This window comes from Anguilla rostrata, chromosome 7, assembly GCF_018555375.3.
Source record: "Anguilla rostrata isolate EN2019 chromosome 7, ASM1855537v3, whole genome shotgun sequence".
NCBI lineage: Eukaryota > Metazoa > Chordata > Actinopteri > Anguilliformes > Anguillidae > Anguilla > Anguilla rostrata.
The window spans coordinates 21,226,703-21,243,625 of record NC_057939.1 but is presented as its reverse complement, the minus strand read 5'-3'; the positions used below and the strand labels follow the sequence as shown (position 1 = coordinate 21,243,625).

Below are 16,923 nucleotides of genomic sequence, written 5' to 3'. Positions count from 1 at the left end.
TGATTAGTTTGGTGTGTCTCAGGCTCACATGAGTGGTATTTTGTGATATTGATCAAAACTGTTCTGGAACTGCAGTTTAACTGCATATTTGTTTTTGAGGCACTGGAGGGTACATCCAGTGCAGGTAAAGGTATGTTCTGTATACACACCTGAATCTTGGAACCACAGGAGATGATAGTGCTACCAGCTTCCAAGCACTTCTATATTATTCCATAGTAAGCTAAGTACGTGTTTTTGGACATGGCCCTATTGATGTTATCTAATCATGGTGACGTCTGCGGTGTTCAATAGGATGAAAGCCATCTCCGTCCTCACCTCTTCACTATGGTTCTTGATAGGCATGCAAAGAATGCTCTGGGTTTTGTATCCCGTGATCTGGTCAACTTCTGCATTGAATCTAGGATCCTGTGGAGACAGTAACAAAGACTTCAGCTGTTCATCATTAGCCAGACTGAGAAATCCATATCCATTATGAAGCAGCAGAGATTTTTTTTTGTTTTTTTTACAAATATGTTAATCATTACTTGGCCCTTGCATAATTCCTACAATAAATGTAATTTATTGCTCGCATCAATGACGAGGCTGCAGCTGCGGAACATATGAAGAAAGATCACAAATAACAACTGTATTTTTGGAAAGTTATAAATTATAACGGCAGCCTTATACTTCTACTCTGTCTCATCTATGAGTGTTTAATATCATCTCCTTTATTCAAAATGATATCCACTAATTGTGTGTTATTTGCTGTGAGAATAGCATGAAAAACAGGGTTGGTAGCCACTGCCTGAATATGGTTTCAACTAAATATTTTTTCAAATATTTAATCAATTACAAGCAATTACACTGCATTGGGATTTTCTAAGTTTCGTCCATGGTTCTGCTGTTTCCAGATCACAGTATAATCCAGTAGCGCCCCAACTGCAGTGTTCTTGAGTAACGCAACCACAGGTATATCCTATCCAGCCACAAGTCATGACCTTTCCTGTGAAACAGCCTCTGTCTTTTAAAATTACCCAGCATGCTCTGTGGCCTCCGGTGGGAAATGTTTACCCATGCTCCAGAGCTGAGCATCGCTACGGGGGTGATTTCTTAACGAGACACCCGTCCCACACACGCTAACGCGCAGGCACGCAAACAGGACAGCCAGCGCAGCTATGGCTAGGTTACCTCAAATGACACTGTTTGCAAAGAACTGAGACAAGCTGTGCAGACACAGGAAGCACTGTCAGAAAGGGGAAGGAAACAGAGCAGTGTGTATTGTGGGACAGTAAATATAAGGGAAATTAAACTGAAGAGTGAGCGTACAGTGGTGTAAAGAACAGAAGTGTGCGTTTTAAAAACTCCCGTAACTAATATAGTCCCTGCAGTTGACTTCCCACACCACAGTCCATTCATCACACTGCTAATGTGACTTATGACAGGACGTTTCTAAAGCCTTCTTGGGTTTTTATTTGTTCTTCTGTATGCATTTTGGGCCACAACAATTGTATGAAGGGCGCAATGTAAATACAGTTATTTATTATATTGGGTTTATCTTGTATTTTGTTTCTATCCAGTGTTTTGCTCTTTTATTTTGTAAAGCACTTTCTAATCCAGCATCAAGTGCAATAAAAATAAAGTTGTTGTTGTTGTTATTATTGTTATTACTATTATTATTATAATTATTGATAATAATAATAATAATTACCCATACACCATACAAATGTGTTCTATTTAATGCCTTTACTATTATCTTGACAAGCAATGCAAAACTCCACAGAAATAATTTTTAATAAATGTTTTTCTATGCTCCCAGGGTGAAATATGGCCTAATACAAAACCACAACTTTTATTATTTTTGGATATAATCTATAAATCATAATTTATTTGTATAGCGCATTTCATACACCTTAGTGCTTCACAATTACAGTAATTAAAATAACAAATTAATTAAGAACATAAAAGCCATTTAAAAGTATTAAGAGAAATACAGCAAACATTAAAGAGGCAATAAAATAAATAAAATCAATAAAAACAAAATTAAAAGTAAAATTAAATTAAAATTAAAATAAGTTATTAAAACATTTTTAAAAATGGTAAAACAGGATCAGTAAGAATCCATGTAAAAGCAATGCTAAAAAGGTATGTGTTAAGTTCCTTTTTGAAACTATCCAAGGACTGAACAAACAATTCATCATAATACCTCCTGCTAGATGCCTCTATATGCCTTTATTTCAACAAAGTTTTCAGTACTGTATTTTCTGAGTACTTACTCAGGTATTACATGTATTTTTAAAGTATTTTTGTTTGAGCTTTTTGAATTGTGTCATGTGGACAGTTGCTAAATGTCCTTTAACTGGTCAGAATAGCAGACCAATTAGCCTCTTGCCAGTGATAAGTAAGTCACTTGTTCATGCGCAAATATGGAACTACGTCACCTGCAATGATCTTGTGTCAAAATCTCAACATGCATACCAGTCCAATCACTCTACAACTACTGCACTGGTAAAAAAAAAAAAAAGACAGTTGACTGGCTATCTGCAGTTGATAGGGGGGTTAATAGGGGCAGTATTCATAGACTTCAGTGTAGCATTTCATCTTATAGATCATAGGCTTCTTTTGCAGAAGGTTAGAAGCTTGGATTTATTTCACTGGAAGAACCCATGTTACTTATGTTAATGGTCCACACTCACAGCCTGCTGCACCTGAATATAGAGTACCTCAGGGCAGTAACTTGGGTCCTCTGCCCTTCACTCTGTTTACAAACCTGTTATAATAAAATTGAAATGTATGCTGATGACACATCTATAAAACAGCTAAATCTGTGGAAGAGATTGACACAGATTTACAAACTGAAATCACCAGAATGTCACAATGGGTTAATGCAAATACTTTGTTCATGAATACTGTTAAAACTAAATACGTGACATTGGGCACCGGCAGGCAACTTAAAGGCCTACCAGCTGCTTCACAGTCATTAACCTTTGAGACAGGTAAGCTGGAGCAGATTACTGAGGCTGTGTTACTGCCTGGGTGTACATATTGACCACCATCTTATGTGGAACACACATATTGAACAGCTTATAGGTAAGCAGTAAAAGAATGTTGCAATGGTCAGAAGGTATGCCAAATGCATGCCTTCAAACACCTTACAGAATGAGGTCCAAGCTCTTGTACTGTGTGTAGCAGAGTACTGCTCTCCTGTCTGGGCAAATACTTCTGAATCTAACATTAGGAAGCTTCAAATTCTGCAAAATAAAGCCTGTCGGCTCATACTGGGATGCTCTTACGAGATGGCAACATTTCAGACAAACAATAGTTAAGAAAGAAGAGGAAGCTTGATGTAAGGACACTTTGTCTTCCACATAGAATCAGTCCAAGCATCCGACTGACATCATGAGCTTCTCCCTACCAGCACAAGACATAATTATAAAACTAGGTATGCAGTGTTCGGACGAGACTTTCATTTCCCAAGAATGAAAACAAACTGTGGGACGCGAGAGTTTTTTAAATACAGTACATCATGCTGTAAAGCAGTGGCAGAGCTTGTCACCAGAAGTACAAATAACCAGGGATCAGGGATATGCACGTTTTCAAAAGACAAAAGATGTGTAACCAATACTGTTATCTTTCTCTGAACAACAGTTAAAATTATTTTTTATTCTTTTTTAAAGTGTATTGTACCTTAATGTAATGTAATTAATGTGTTACTTGTAAGGATCTGTATTGTATTTGTGTTTAAACCCAGGAAGAATAGTAGAATTGAATTGAATTTTATTCATCAAAATAAATGAATTAAATAATTTTTTTTGTGAATTCACACAGAAATAAAAATCTGCGGATCTCTTCATCCCAAACCCCACCCCCCCGCCCCCTTCTCCTCTGCCCCCTCCCCTCCCCTCCTGCCCCTAAACCCCCTGCGCACTCACATTTTCCACAGCGGGCATTTTCACCTACTTAAAACTCAGGATGACACCTAATAAAACTGTTCTTAGTTATTACATCGGCCCAGTGCCCTGCGGCCAATGGTGGAAAACTGCATCTGCAGTTTTTTAAAAGACCCACAAAGAGAGTTCCTCTCGTTCCTGCACTGAAGTAAAGGAACACTTCACTTTATTACAACACAAGCAAACTATCAGCTGTCCCTGTTGACCGTTAGCGGCATCGCCGTTCCTCCTGGGTCGTCCTGTTTTTGGGAGGCGAGCGTTGTGGTGGTGTGCCTGCCCTGGACCTGGCTCCTGGGTGGGCTAGCCTCGGTGGGAAGGCCATTGCTCCATGCAGGGCGTGGTTATCCAGTTGGGAGGTGTTTTTTTCTTTAGGGAATATTCCCTCAGACATTTTAAAGTCTGGGGAAGTGGACTTTTTATCTCTTATTATTAATAACAATATTATCTATCATTTATTATTTCATTATTATTATTATTTTTGCTCTTCCTTGTCATTATCATTATTATGTCTATCATTGTTACTACAATTATTGTGTCACCAATCACTAAGAAAAAGAAATATTGCAGTGAACATTATTACAAAATACAGTATATAAGTTGAACATGCATTTATTTGAGTTCATCAGTCTGTCACATGTTTTTTCACAGTGGTCCACAGTCATTGAAACGTGGTCTCCATAGTGCACACAACATGGTTCCAGGCTCAATCCCAGCAACAAGTTCGCTTCACTGCTTGCCATGATGGGAGATCACTATTGTCCTAATTGGACACAAGTGTATTCTACAGAGATGCAGTCATTCTCACTATCTCTCCTCTCTCTCCCTCTGATCTCTCTCACTCTCTCTCTCTCTCTCAAAAAAAAGATAATGAATTTTTTTGGAGTCTGGGTATCTTTACATTTTACTTTTATTTTCTCCTGTTTTGTTTTCTATTTATTTATTTTTCTCTTTTATTATTTTTGGATAACTAGTATTGTACATCTCCTTTTAACTGTTAAATAAAGGAGAATCAATGGTCAAAGGTCTCTCTTTCTCACTCTCTCTCTCCACTGCATTCAAAAATGCTTTATTAGCATGACATATTTTGATACATTGCTTTACATAAATATTGGTGGGACACCTTGTCACTTAATCAGAAATGAGAACCTGCTATAAATACTATAGATAAGTTCAGATGATCTGGCAAGAAGATACTTGCCACATGCAGGTAAACATGCACACACGTACGCAAACACTCATAGACAAGCACACACTCACACAAACCCACATTTACAAACACACGCACACACACACACACACATTGGTGTGCACTGTACATGGTAAATGGTAAATGGACTGCATTTATATAGCGCTTTCCACCAGATTTCGTTATCCTGCTGTTACCTCGTCACCCACCACTCATTTTCACAGCTGGAGTTTTCCTTGGAGAAACAGTGGCTGAAAAGTGTAAATAGTCTGGGAACGGATAATTCATTTGACATGCCCAGATTATAGATTGTTTTCAGAGCATATCTGTATCGTCCTTCCCAAGACTAATGTTTTTTTTACTTTTTACGACAAGAAGACTGAACCCACTACCCTCTAGTCTCAGACAAACCACCTTCATGATCACCTCTAGGAACTTTAAACCGTCAAAAAAAAAAAACCACAGGACCTTGAAAGAGCTCCGCTAGAAAGAAGCCGTATCGCCAAAGCAAACATGTGCAGAACTCAGAGCCATCCCTGATGTCACAGAGGGGGTCAAAGGTTAAAGAGGCATACGGTCTCCTGGGACGTAAAAGCAGAAATATAATCTGTGTGTAAAAGTAGCAGACTGAAAGGTAATCCGCTGAATGAAAAAAGAAAGGCCTGTCTGCTCTAATGCAGTCACTCTCCCTTACATCTTACATCTCCCTTATATCTCACATGTGCACAGGTAGGTGGTGTGTGTGCATGGGTGAAATACACACATGGCTACACTGTTACTTAACACAAGTTTAATTCTGTAAATTAAATTACGATTATTGACCCGAATCAAACAAATACCTCTTGAAATATGATCCTTACAAATCAATATTCACAAACTGCTGGGGGACAGGACCACCACACAGTAAGTGCATGTGGGTGTGTGTGTGTGTGTGTGTGTGTGTGCGCATGCATGCATGTCTGTGTGTGTGTGTGCCTGTGTGTGTCTGTGTGTGTGTGCGTGCGTGTAAGTGCATGCGTGTCTGTGTGTGTGTGTATGTCTGTGTGGGGCGTGCATGCGGGTGTGTGTGTGTGCGCGTGCATCTGTGCGTGTGAGTCTACTATCATTTCATTTGTAATGAGTTCGAGCCAATATTTCCTTCTCTGCACATTCTTGTCTTTCTTGCTGTTAATCTGAACTTTCAGTCTGGGATTTAGAATATCAGCTCAGACATATCCAGAGCAGATAAGTACCTCTCAGTTATGCACTGTGTACCTAACTCATTGTCATCATCTTTCTAATCTTTATAAAATTCTCAGTGGACTTGCAAGGCTAGCCATGGCTCGCTGAGGGAAAATGGCGCTGGAAAATAAAACAAGCAGAATACCTCGTAGGCGTTCTTTATGTTCAGCGGCTGCCCGGTGGCTGCTACGTGTCCCACAATGCCCTTGTTCCACTCCAGGCGAATGCAGTTGTTGGACGCCTCCTCCAGCGTGGAGCCCTCGGCCACGTCGAAGAGCCGGCTGACCAGGAACTTCTCGTTGGAGCTGTCCTCGTGCACCAGGAAGAGGGAGTAGCGGTCGGCCGCGATGAGCTCGTTGATGTGCAGAAAGATCTTGTGGCAGAGCGCGGTGATGTCCAGGTAGCTGGACACCTCCCTGACCAGTTCCAGCAGGCGGGCGCAGCGGTCGCTCACCGGCTGCCCCTCGCCGGCCTCCAAACGCTGGGCCCTGAGGGGCATCAGCCGCCTCTCTGAGTCACTGAGGAAAGTCAGGGAGCCCTCCGAGTCTTTCACCACGATGGGCCGCAGGGGCCTGTCGAACTCGGAGGCCGAGATCTTGCGCGTGGGGGTTCCGGGGACCGGGGAGGGGGAGGTCCCGTCAGGCCGGCCGCCCTGGAGCGACGCCGAGCCGGGCTCCGTCTGAGATCTGGAACCTTCTTTGGATGGCTGGATTGTGTGGACTCTGTCAGCGAACCAGGCATTGACCATCTCCCTGCAAGCACACAACAGCTTACTAAATTACTGCTGCACCACAAATGCTTTCCCCAGGGGCTTCAAAACCAAAAGACAACTGAACAGCCAAACATTCACACAGCTTCCATTTGGAGCTGCTTCCAGAAATGAGAGAGAGAAAGACAGAGAGAGAGACACAAAAGAGCAAACAGCAAGAGAGAAAAGATGACTACGTGATAATGCGCTTTCTAAGAAACAGCCTATTTACCAATGTTCAGATCCCTCAGGCTGGCCTCTGTAATCACTAACACTATTTACTCCCTCACAGTCTCACTGGCCAGAACAAAACAAGCCATTTTCTGCCTGTGACAATTTAACACTCCAGCATCTTGTTTACAGTGATTTTGCTTCTGAAAGCCAGGACAGCAATTAGAGGTCATTAGCGGAGCGCGGCAGCAGAACAACACCACAGATTACACAGCGATGGACTTTTGAATCAGGCTCCATAAAACACCAAGAGGCCCCATCATCTCAACAAAACACAGAGACCTGCATTCGCCGTAATAACACACACGGGCCCGCATTCGCTAAAGTAGGCTATGGAGAAAAAAAGATAAGCAATAAGTGCAGCAACACATGCACACACTGGCTCTCACTATGATAAGAGAGAGAGATACAGGTAACAGCCCTCAGGATTATAACTTAAACGCACAGTTAAAAACAGATCAGCTTCTGCTACAGTTCAACAGAAACCTTAACAAACACAGCTAAAGAAGAGAAACATGAGAACTTTATTTTGAGTGCCTATGTTTCCAAGCATTAATCTTCACTGATTCGTTTTTTTGTACAATTGTTTTTATTAGACGTTTTTTTATACATACAGTATCAGACAGGAAAAGGGAATTGTTTACCTACTTCCTGACATTGGATACCCCAGTTTATGTCATTCTCTAAATAAAAATCCAAGTTGATAAAGTTCAGTGAAAGAGGAAAATCACTCAGTCACTAACATAAACATCTACATACCCCCACCCACCCCTTCCCCACTGCCCAAGACTCAAACAGACACTGATCTCTTCACAAACGCTCATAGCAACACAGCTCAAGACAAGACACATTTTGTTAAAAGGGGTTCCTTTATTGATCAAACCGCTGAATGATTCTTCAACTCCGTATAGGCTACAGAGCTTCATACATTTTCCCCCATATCTCATTGAAGTGTTTCTTTTTGTTACTGCCCGCTGACATTGTCCTTTCTATACTCAAATAGTTTCTGAGTGTTTTCCACTTCTCAAATTTAGGTGCTCCAGTATTTTTCCAATTTTGCAGTATTAATGTCTTAAAACCTAATGAAGGATCTGCCATCCAGTTGGATATCTCACATTTTCCACATTTTGAAAAACACAGATCAGGTCAGTGACAGAAATGTCACTTTTCAGTTACACACCCCTGATATCCATCCTTCAATATCCTCCCAAATCTTCCTAATGTTCTCACAATACCAAAAGGCATGTATAAGGGAGTCACTTTAAATGTGACACTTCAAGCATATAGCTGAGGAGTTGGTATCAAACTTAAGAATTTTATCTCTACTATAATATACTATTGTCATCAAATTCTATTGATTTAAACGTAAATTCCATTAGTAGTAATTTCATGTGTGAGTTCCAAACATATTTTCCATTTAATTTTTGCATTTACAATACTGAAATCCTTATTCCATTTACTCTTTATTTTTTCCACTTCTGATTTGAGTAAAATATCATGTTTTACCAATCAAGTTTCTCTTTTCATCAAAATTAAAAAGGATGTATTTCCGTTGCAGATGGAATAGTGGATTGTTTTGCATGATCCAATTTTGTAGTTGTAGGTATTTAAATATTTCTGTATCTTTTAGCTTATATGTGTTTCCAAGCTGTACACTATACTCCTTTTTAAAATATCTGATGCATTCTGAATTCCACAATTTATCCATGATTGCTTGTATAAGTGGATGCTTTGAATAGTTATTGATTGGTTATTCCAGATACGAGTATACAGTATTTAAGGATGTTTATTTCTTGCCCTAACATGTTTTTTTTCGAAGCATTTAAGCTTCATAATGGAATTTTCAGGTTTAATTTTATGCTTGGAAAAAAGGGATATAAATTATAAGGCTGTAATTTGTCATCTTCAATATCTATCCATGGTTCCTCATTCTGATTATTAATAATATGATCAATATAAATATTTGTGCGACATAATAGTAAACCACCAAATTTGGGAGATTTAAGCCACCCTCTTCTCTAAGACAATGCTAAACTTTCCTACTTTCCTAGTCTTTGCTGATTCATTAACATTAAAGAGGTACATTCAGAGACAGGTTGGGATATATTATAGACTATTATATCCAATTTTCCCTTTTACATGTCCCTATGTTGCCAGACATGTGTTGGTTCTACAGCAATGGTACGTCACAGCATTATAAGGTAGCAACAGCTAGCATTGATAAGGGTTTGAAACTGAGGTTATGGGTTCAAATCATGGAACACTGCTGTTCCATCTCACTGAAGAAAGGAAAAAAGTAGCATAAACAAGTTGTAAAATGCAAGCAATGAAAGTGTTAAGGGCATGTCAAGGTCTGCCGGCAATATAAAAACTGCCACTGTGGAACGGCAAGAAGATAGCGACTTGGCTCCTCAGCATAACACACAAATGACCACTCTGTAGCTAGAGCGATCCTTTGTGATAACAACTGTGACTGCTGCATAGTTGACGAACCATTTATACTGCTACTTAATGTGTCTTCACTATATATTACAAAATCAATAGCTTTCACTCTACAGAGCACCAGCTCAAAAACTGTATTTGCTGACTGACGAGGAACTATACCATTTTTCATTGACCCACATTTATAGGCTATGTTTTGCTTTGAGTGCAGTTTATTAAATTGAACAAATTCTGACAAAATCATGCACTCTGTTTTGCTAAAAACGCGACAGCAAACACTCCCGTTGACATCTTAAGTGCATCAAAGGGGGTGGAACATTTAATTTCTTGAAATGACCGTGACCATCAAGAAAATATGCTCTTTTCTAAATCTACTTTTGTGTGAGATCAACATTGGAGTCCATATACTCTAAAAATTAGACGTTTTTACTACTCGCTTATGTTATCCGATATCAACCAAATTCGTCCTCTAAACGCTAAACAAATATGGCTGTACTTGAATCACATTGCGATTCTATAATAATACCGAATAAAACTTCCATATTTGGACTGGTCTCTCTCTTTCTCTCATTTCTGATTGTTTGAAAACAGCTGCAAATAGAAGCTCTGTGAATGTGTATCTGTTAAGTTGGCGAGGAGTTTTAACTGTCGAAACTGTTTTAATGTAATATCCTGCAGTGTCCTTTGCCTCCCCCCTCCGGACAGTATCTGCGGTGACTGTCAATTCATTGTGACTCTGTTTGACTGTCACGTGTAGGCTGTATTTTCCCCTACTGTACAATACAGTGTCGCGTGCGAGAAATCCAAACTGCGATGGTGACAGCCTTTTCCTTTTGGTGCTGTAGACTTTAAATTATAGGCTAATAAATAAATAAAAGCACGGTTGACAAGATCTTTGTCAAAGAAGAACAATTATGAAGGTTCAGTTACGCCGTGAATTCAATTGAGGTTGCACGACAAATTAGTTACAATACTGGATAGATCCAGTAGGCTATAAACAAAACTGAAAACTTCCGAGCTAAACTTCGGGTTTTCAGGTGAAGATCGTGCCCAAAAGAAATTTGTATTCGGTAAAAGGTACCCCGTGAGCTATAGTTTTATCATAAAGCCTATATAATGTATTGTTAAACAAATCATGAAAAGCATACTAGCAATACATTTGGTAACAACACAGTATTTGTGGAATAGAAAAGGCGTTAGTGATTAAATATGAGCATCTTTTGAAATGTATCGATCTTGCTTTGAACGGTAACTGATTACTTAACTAGATCGATAGCGCTGAGAATGAAACGATGTCAATGAAATCTGAAGTGACAAATGTTGCTGCAGGACAGATGTGCACTATTAAATGTAGCGACATAACTCAATATTGTTACCACAGCAACCCACAATACAGAACAGGTAGGGTATACCTTTGAATCGCAGTGACTAAATACTCCCCTCAACTATACAGCAGTAAATGGTGGCGAAAGACCGCCTTATTTGCACTTTTAGACAGTATGATTGCATATCAGTGAAAACGTGTGCACAAACCTGAAATCAGTTAGTAACACTTAAAGCCTAAGCTTACCTCGTGGCTTTTCTTACAAAGTAGGAGTGAGCGAAGTCCAAGTGATCGTCCAACCATGCCTCCATCCTGTCGCCTGTTTGGGAATCACAACTCTCCATGCCTGAGCCAACTTCCCATGAAATTAATTTAGATTAAATATATGTCACTTCCCCTGTGTTGTTCTTCTTCCAGAGTAGTGAAAGAAAATACGTCTCGCTCAGCCTACATGATGCGCGCGTCCTGACAGAATTCTGCAATGCCTCTGATCTCAAGTCGAGAAGCTGCATACATCGTCTCTCTCTCTCTCTCTCTCTCTCGCTCTCTCTCTCTCTCTCTCTCTAACAACGAGCAAAGGCAAGAGGGAAAACATGGAGTAATACTCGCTACAAACGTGGAATTGCACAGGTCGCATTTTTCGATTGACACGCTGTGAAGTGTTTAAGATGTATGCACCGAGTAGCATGCACTTCTAGGGCGTGAATAGCCCGGAAACCCACACAGTGAGTGCTGAGTTTGTTTACAGCAACTCTCCCTGCATTTATTTACTCTAATTTGTTTTCGTTGATAAAGGGTGAACACAATGAAACAGTAAACAATGGAAAGGGGCACAGGTTAGTATACTGTATCTGTTTGATATGAACAGCACAGTACACCATACATGCACATATATGGTTAACCAGATACTGTGGCATTACATTTCTCTGACATTCAGTGAAAGTCACAGTTGAGAAAAAAGGACAGTTGGGGGAAAAAAAAAAACTGCATAGTGTTTCGGGGGGAGAGGGGGATGGTAAAATCAATGGCACCCGTAACGTTGTGATGCTGTGAGCTTGGTGTGTCCTGCAGTTTGGGCTGGTGTTACTTTACCAACAGATGGTGGTTCTTTTTCCTCATGAGAAAACCAAACGTGCCTGAAAGGCATATGGTGTTCTGGCTCTTAAGAGAGAGTGGGGTTCAGTAACGACTGGCCGATAAGCGTGTACCCCTCGGGGCTACTGTGTAAGCTTGACAGAACATAAAGAAGGCAACCACACCCCTCTCCTTCAAGCTGTTGCCCGGATTTGCCTCAATCTCCACAACGGGTCAGGACAAGAAACACAGGCTGTCCCTCTCCCAACAGCACTGGAGCACCAGACCATTGGATCAATACTTTAGAGTAGAGCCAACACAGAGGAAGAAGTCAAGCTGTCGCTGACACCAGAGTTTCTTTGGCCCGACTGCTTCTGATTAATTCAATCTGATTGAGCTGTTGATTGAATACTCATCTGGGTTTGATGTCTCCGGTCAGTTAGTTAAAAAATGTGCTGACAAAGGGCATGTTTACGTCAATGTCAAAATTCTACGAAAAGGCCATTATTCAATATGGTTTTATTATGAATATCTGGCATTAAACAAAGCTAGGCTATTATATTCACAAACATAAAAACTACTCAACACCTTTTTTTTAAATTGACTAGCAGCAAATTACCTGTCAGGAGAAGAATGACAAATGCAGATCAGTATTCATTTTACAACTATGCGTCTTAATTAATTAATCAATAAACTAAGGAAGCCTAATTAATTTCCCTATAAGAATAGAAACAAGAGCTGGTTGTAGGTCTTGAGGGCCAAGGTTGCCAGACATTTCATGATGCAATAAACATATGACTAAAGTACATTTACGAAATCTACAAAGGTAAGATTTTTTTTAGGATGACAGGTATGGCGGCTTGTGTAAAAAAAAATTTTTTTTTAAAAGCGGATATTTTTGGGATATCATTGAGCCACAGGAGCAGATTTAAATTCTCTTTTGTTGGAGAGACGAGTGTGATGGTTCACCTGTCAGTCACAAGTCAAACAACGCTCTTCTCTGGGAGCAATTTAAACAGTGCCTCACTCTACTGTAAACTTTGACTACACTTAGAGCCATGAGGAGATAAGCGCACAGCACTGTAACAGAGTGCAGGATAGTAAATTACACAATGCTTTTCCAATGTGCATTTCATATGAGATTGCCTACCAAAACAGAAAATGACCTCTCTTTGTGGGGACGTTCTCTGCCCGTTTTACAAAAACTAAAATGAGAAAATTTTGTGTATTACATAATTCCAGTTCCATGAGAAAAATCATCCTAACCATGTTTAACTAATTATAAGATTATAGGCTACACTGTCTTTTACAAGTCCCAGCGTATTTTCTCATTTTAAAATGTTCGCATGAAAATCCTCCCTCTCAAAACAAGAATACTTTTGTGAAAACAATGTTCTCATTCTGTCAGTTGTGAACATTTTGTCAGATGTTGGAAACTATAAGACATTCTGTGCATGCTGAACAAGCAGTATAAAAATAAAATAATTTATTTCTGTTTTCCTGTACATTTGGGAATGAGGTTGTAATAATTAAAGTACCTTAATTCCGTTCCAAACACTGTGCTCTTTGCAGGTAGTAAATCAGTTTGGTCCGCAAGTACTTAATTTTTGCATTCTCTAACTCTGCTTGAAATGTTAGTTTTGATGCAAAAATTTGTAAATATTTACCCTGGATATGTCACGTGTTGGCATCTGCCTCTAATGGGAGCCTCCCACAGGAACTGCTCTATAGAAAAGTCCATTTACCCACAATTCCTTAGAGCTTCATCCTGTACTAACGGTCATGGGACTTTGCCCCGGAGTCTGTCTAAAAGGGCCAACAGTAAACATGTGTCAGTGAGAAATATGTGTGGGATTTACAACTTTCGCACTCTCTGACATAAGTCTACTTAACTGAGTCTTGTCTTACAGCAAGAAACCATTGAAATGCATCATGGTTTGTGTACACTTGTCTTTTATCAAAGCTATAAATTTTAAACTGGGAGACTTTATGTTTGGGGGAAGAGGACAAGGGGAAATCCCTGTAGTAGATTAGCAAAATAAAGGCATTATGTACTGAAAAATAGTTGTCATCCATTAAATCCATTGTTATTGAACAGAGCTGAGCATATGAGAATGTACCTGCGTAAAGAAAGTTTTTTGTCCCAACGCATGCCCGCATTGTGTGTGTGTGTGTGTGTTTGTGTGTGTGTGTCTGTGTGTGTGTGTGTGTGTGTGCATGCATGTGTGTGGCACAGCTGAGTATGTAAAACAGCGCAGCATGAGTTGTGTTGTCACTTTCTATAGCTCTTTGTCCAATTCATACTTCTTTATGTACCAATCGGACAAGCACAGCAAGCACTGTTTGAAATCTGCTGATCTCTCTCTCATTTGATTCTCAGCCTCAGATGCCTTGCCCTGTAAGCCACATAAAGAACCTTTGACTCTGTCCTCAAGTCACAGACGAGTTCTGAGGCGACTACAGGTGTCTCTTTCTGAGGGGGACCCACCAGGGACGTTTCCCCCGGGACAGGAGCGATTGAATTCGGGAATGGGTACAGTGCGAGTGCACAGTCAGGAAGGCTGGGTGGGGTGCTCTTGACACTGTCCCATCTGAGAAAGCACAGAACAGTCCCTGTGGCCCGGAGGAGACATCTGGTGTAAGCAAAATGAAAAGGAAAAAGTCTCTCGGCCCAGATGTAAATTCCCATGGGCGATTGTTCTCAGAGATGAAATAATACACTACTACCCCGCCTTTCTCTCTCAACAGTGGAGTGTCTGGGCAGTGTCAGCGATTCCCAGCTGTGATATTGTGAGAATGGCCGATGCAGCATGCAGCGAAAGTTTACACTGAAGGACGGTGTGGTCAGAATCGCATTCCGACAGAAGCCATTTCCTGGGACGGCGGAAACATGTTCAAAAAAAGTGAAATATCACTGGCTTGGCAGGACCCCAGTTTTTGAAGTTTTTAAAATGTGGGAGGGGAAAACCATTAACAGATCTGTCCTACGAACATGACATCTTCGTGAGACAGTTTTAAAGAGGGGCAACATGGCAGTGTTTTTCATACAAAATGAGGACTTTGGAGTGCCAGTTGAGATTATCTTGTCTGCTTAGAGTGATAAAACGTTTTGGCTTAATTGCCACTTGCCAGTGTGTTCCTCTGAAGTTCACGAACACTGTGACCTTTCTGATGATTGCAATTATCATCAAGCTCTGCCATACTGCTACAAAAACATTCAAAACCCTATGAGTGGCATGCTGACTAAGGCTAAGAGCACACTGTACAGAACATTGCACCTCTACTAAGCTAAGGCTCACTTCTAGTGAAAACATATATTGGCATGCACATATGTGTGTATAACACCATGGTCTCTCAAATTCCAAATTCCAGAATTTACTTTGCAGTAACTGAATGCAGGGTTTGTGATTTCATATCTTCAGCACAACTCAGTTTCATGTCCATCCATCCATTATCTATACCTGCTTATCCTGGGCAGGGTCGCATGGGGGTGCTGGAGCCTACCCCAGTATGCATTGGGCGACAGCCAGGAATACACCCTGGACAGGCCGCCAATCTATCACAGGACACACACACCATGCACTCACACACTCATACCGATGGGCAATTTAGAGTCTCCAATTAGCCTACCTGCACGCCATTGGACTGAGGGAGGAAACTGGAGTACCCGGAGGAAACCCACGTGGACACGGGAAGAACACCCAGGACCTTTTTGCTGTGAGGTGACAGTGCTACCCACTGCACCGCCATTCCTCCCCTCTGTTTCATATCTATGGTATAACTGGATATGGCTAATATTACTGCTATCCTGTCCATGTTTTCATAATTGAATTCCTAAAATTAGGAAATTCTCCAAAGCATTCTCATCTGTAGAGATCAAACCAAAACCACTTTAGAGACACTCAAAACTGAACAAAATAATAGGAGTAGAGCAGGTAGGCCAAGAAACCCTGGAAAATCTATGGTCTCTGTTATTGACAATCTATAATAATATCTAATTATAGTGGCTCTAACAAATTCTGGAGGTATAGAATGGAAAAACAATTAACCTCACTTGACATCAAAATTGTGCATTCTCCTTTCATTCTTCAGCTACTTGTGCATAAGCATATTTTATGAAAATACCCATTGCCCATTAAAATAGCAGGGGTTGTAACATTTTCATTGTCTATGGTGATTTTCTATATTCATCTCAAAAAGTAGGTGGGGGTTAGGGTTGGGGTCAATCACTAAACCCCTGCAATGACAAATACTGTGATTTAGCAAAATCCTTATGTTCTCTTAAATTCTATGATGAGTTCTGGCTTCAAAATACTCAAAGTCTGAGAATGCCTTCACTTTATCTCCTTGTTCGATGGTCCGTAGCATTTAAATAAATAAAAAATGAAAACAGTGCGTCAGAGTCTCAAAAACCCATTTATTTAGTAAAGTTGTGAAAGTTTTGAGGCCTGTATTTCAAGAAAAATATCTTTTTTCCAACAATGGCTGCATCCATCTGGAATGCATCTAGCAGGCCCCAGTGTAATAACTCAGAATGCCTCCTATGCCATAGCATTATACCTCACCTCCATTTGAACTCTGTTGCCGTGCACTGATTTAGAAAAGTAAGAAACGGTTCAGTTTTCTCGAGGTGAAGGAAGGTCCATCATTAATCTATCTGTCTGAAGGGCTCCACTTTTCATACATTGGTTCACATGCGACATCTCACTAGGCACCTCTGAGCATACAAAAGAACAGTGACTGTTTGCATCATGGGCTGTTTCAGAAGCAA

The 16,923-nt window shown here is 40.3% G+C and overlaps 1 protein-coding gene across 5 annotated transcripts in view; it reads right to left on the bottom strand.

Annotated features, from left to right (window-relative positions):
* pde5ab (phosphodiesterase 5A, cGMP-specific, b) overlaps positions 1–16,923 on the bottom strand; it is a 56,393-nt gene that overhangs the window by 29,440 nt on the left and 10,030 nt on the right. For 3 of the 5 annotated variants that reach the window (XM_064343627.1, XM_064343629.1, XM_064343628.1), the window contains exons 2-3: positions 6,479–7,085; positions 316–405 (exon numbers count right to left, since the gene is read on the bottom strand). In XM_064343627.1, the coding sequence (XP_064199697.1) occupies positions 316–405; positions 6,479–7,085 (697 nt within the window). Of the gene's footprint in view, positions 1–315; positions 406–6,478; positions 7,086–11,324; positions 11,598–16,923 lie in introns of those variants that run through there. The other 2 variants (XM_064343626.1, XM_064343625.1) reach the window with 2 other exon arrangements.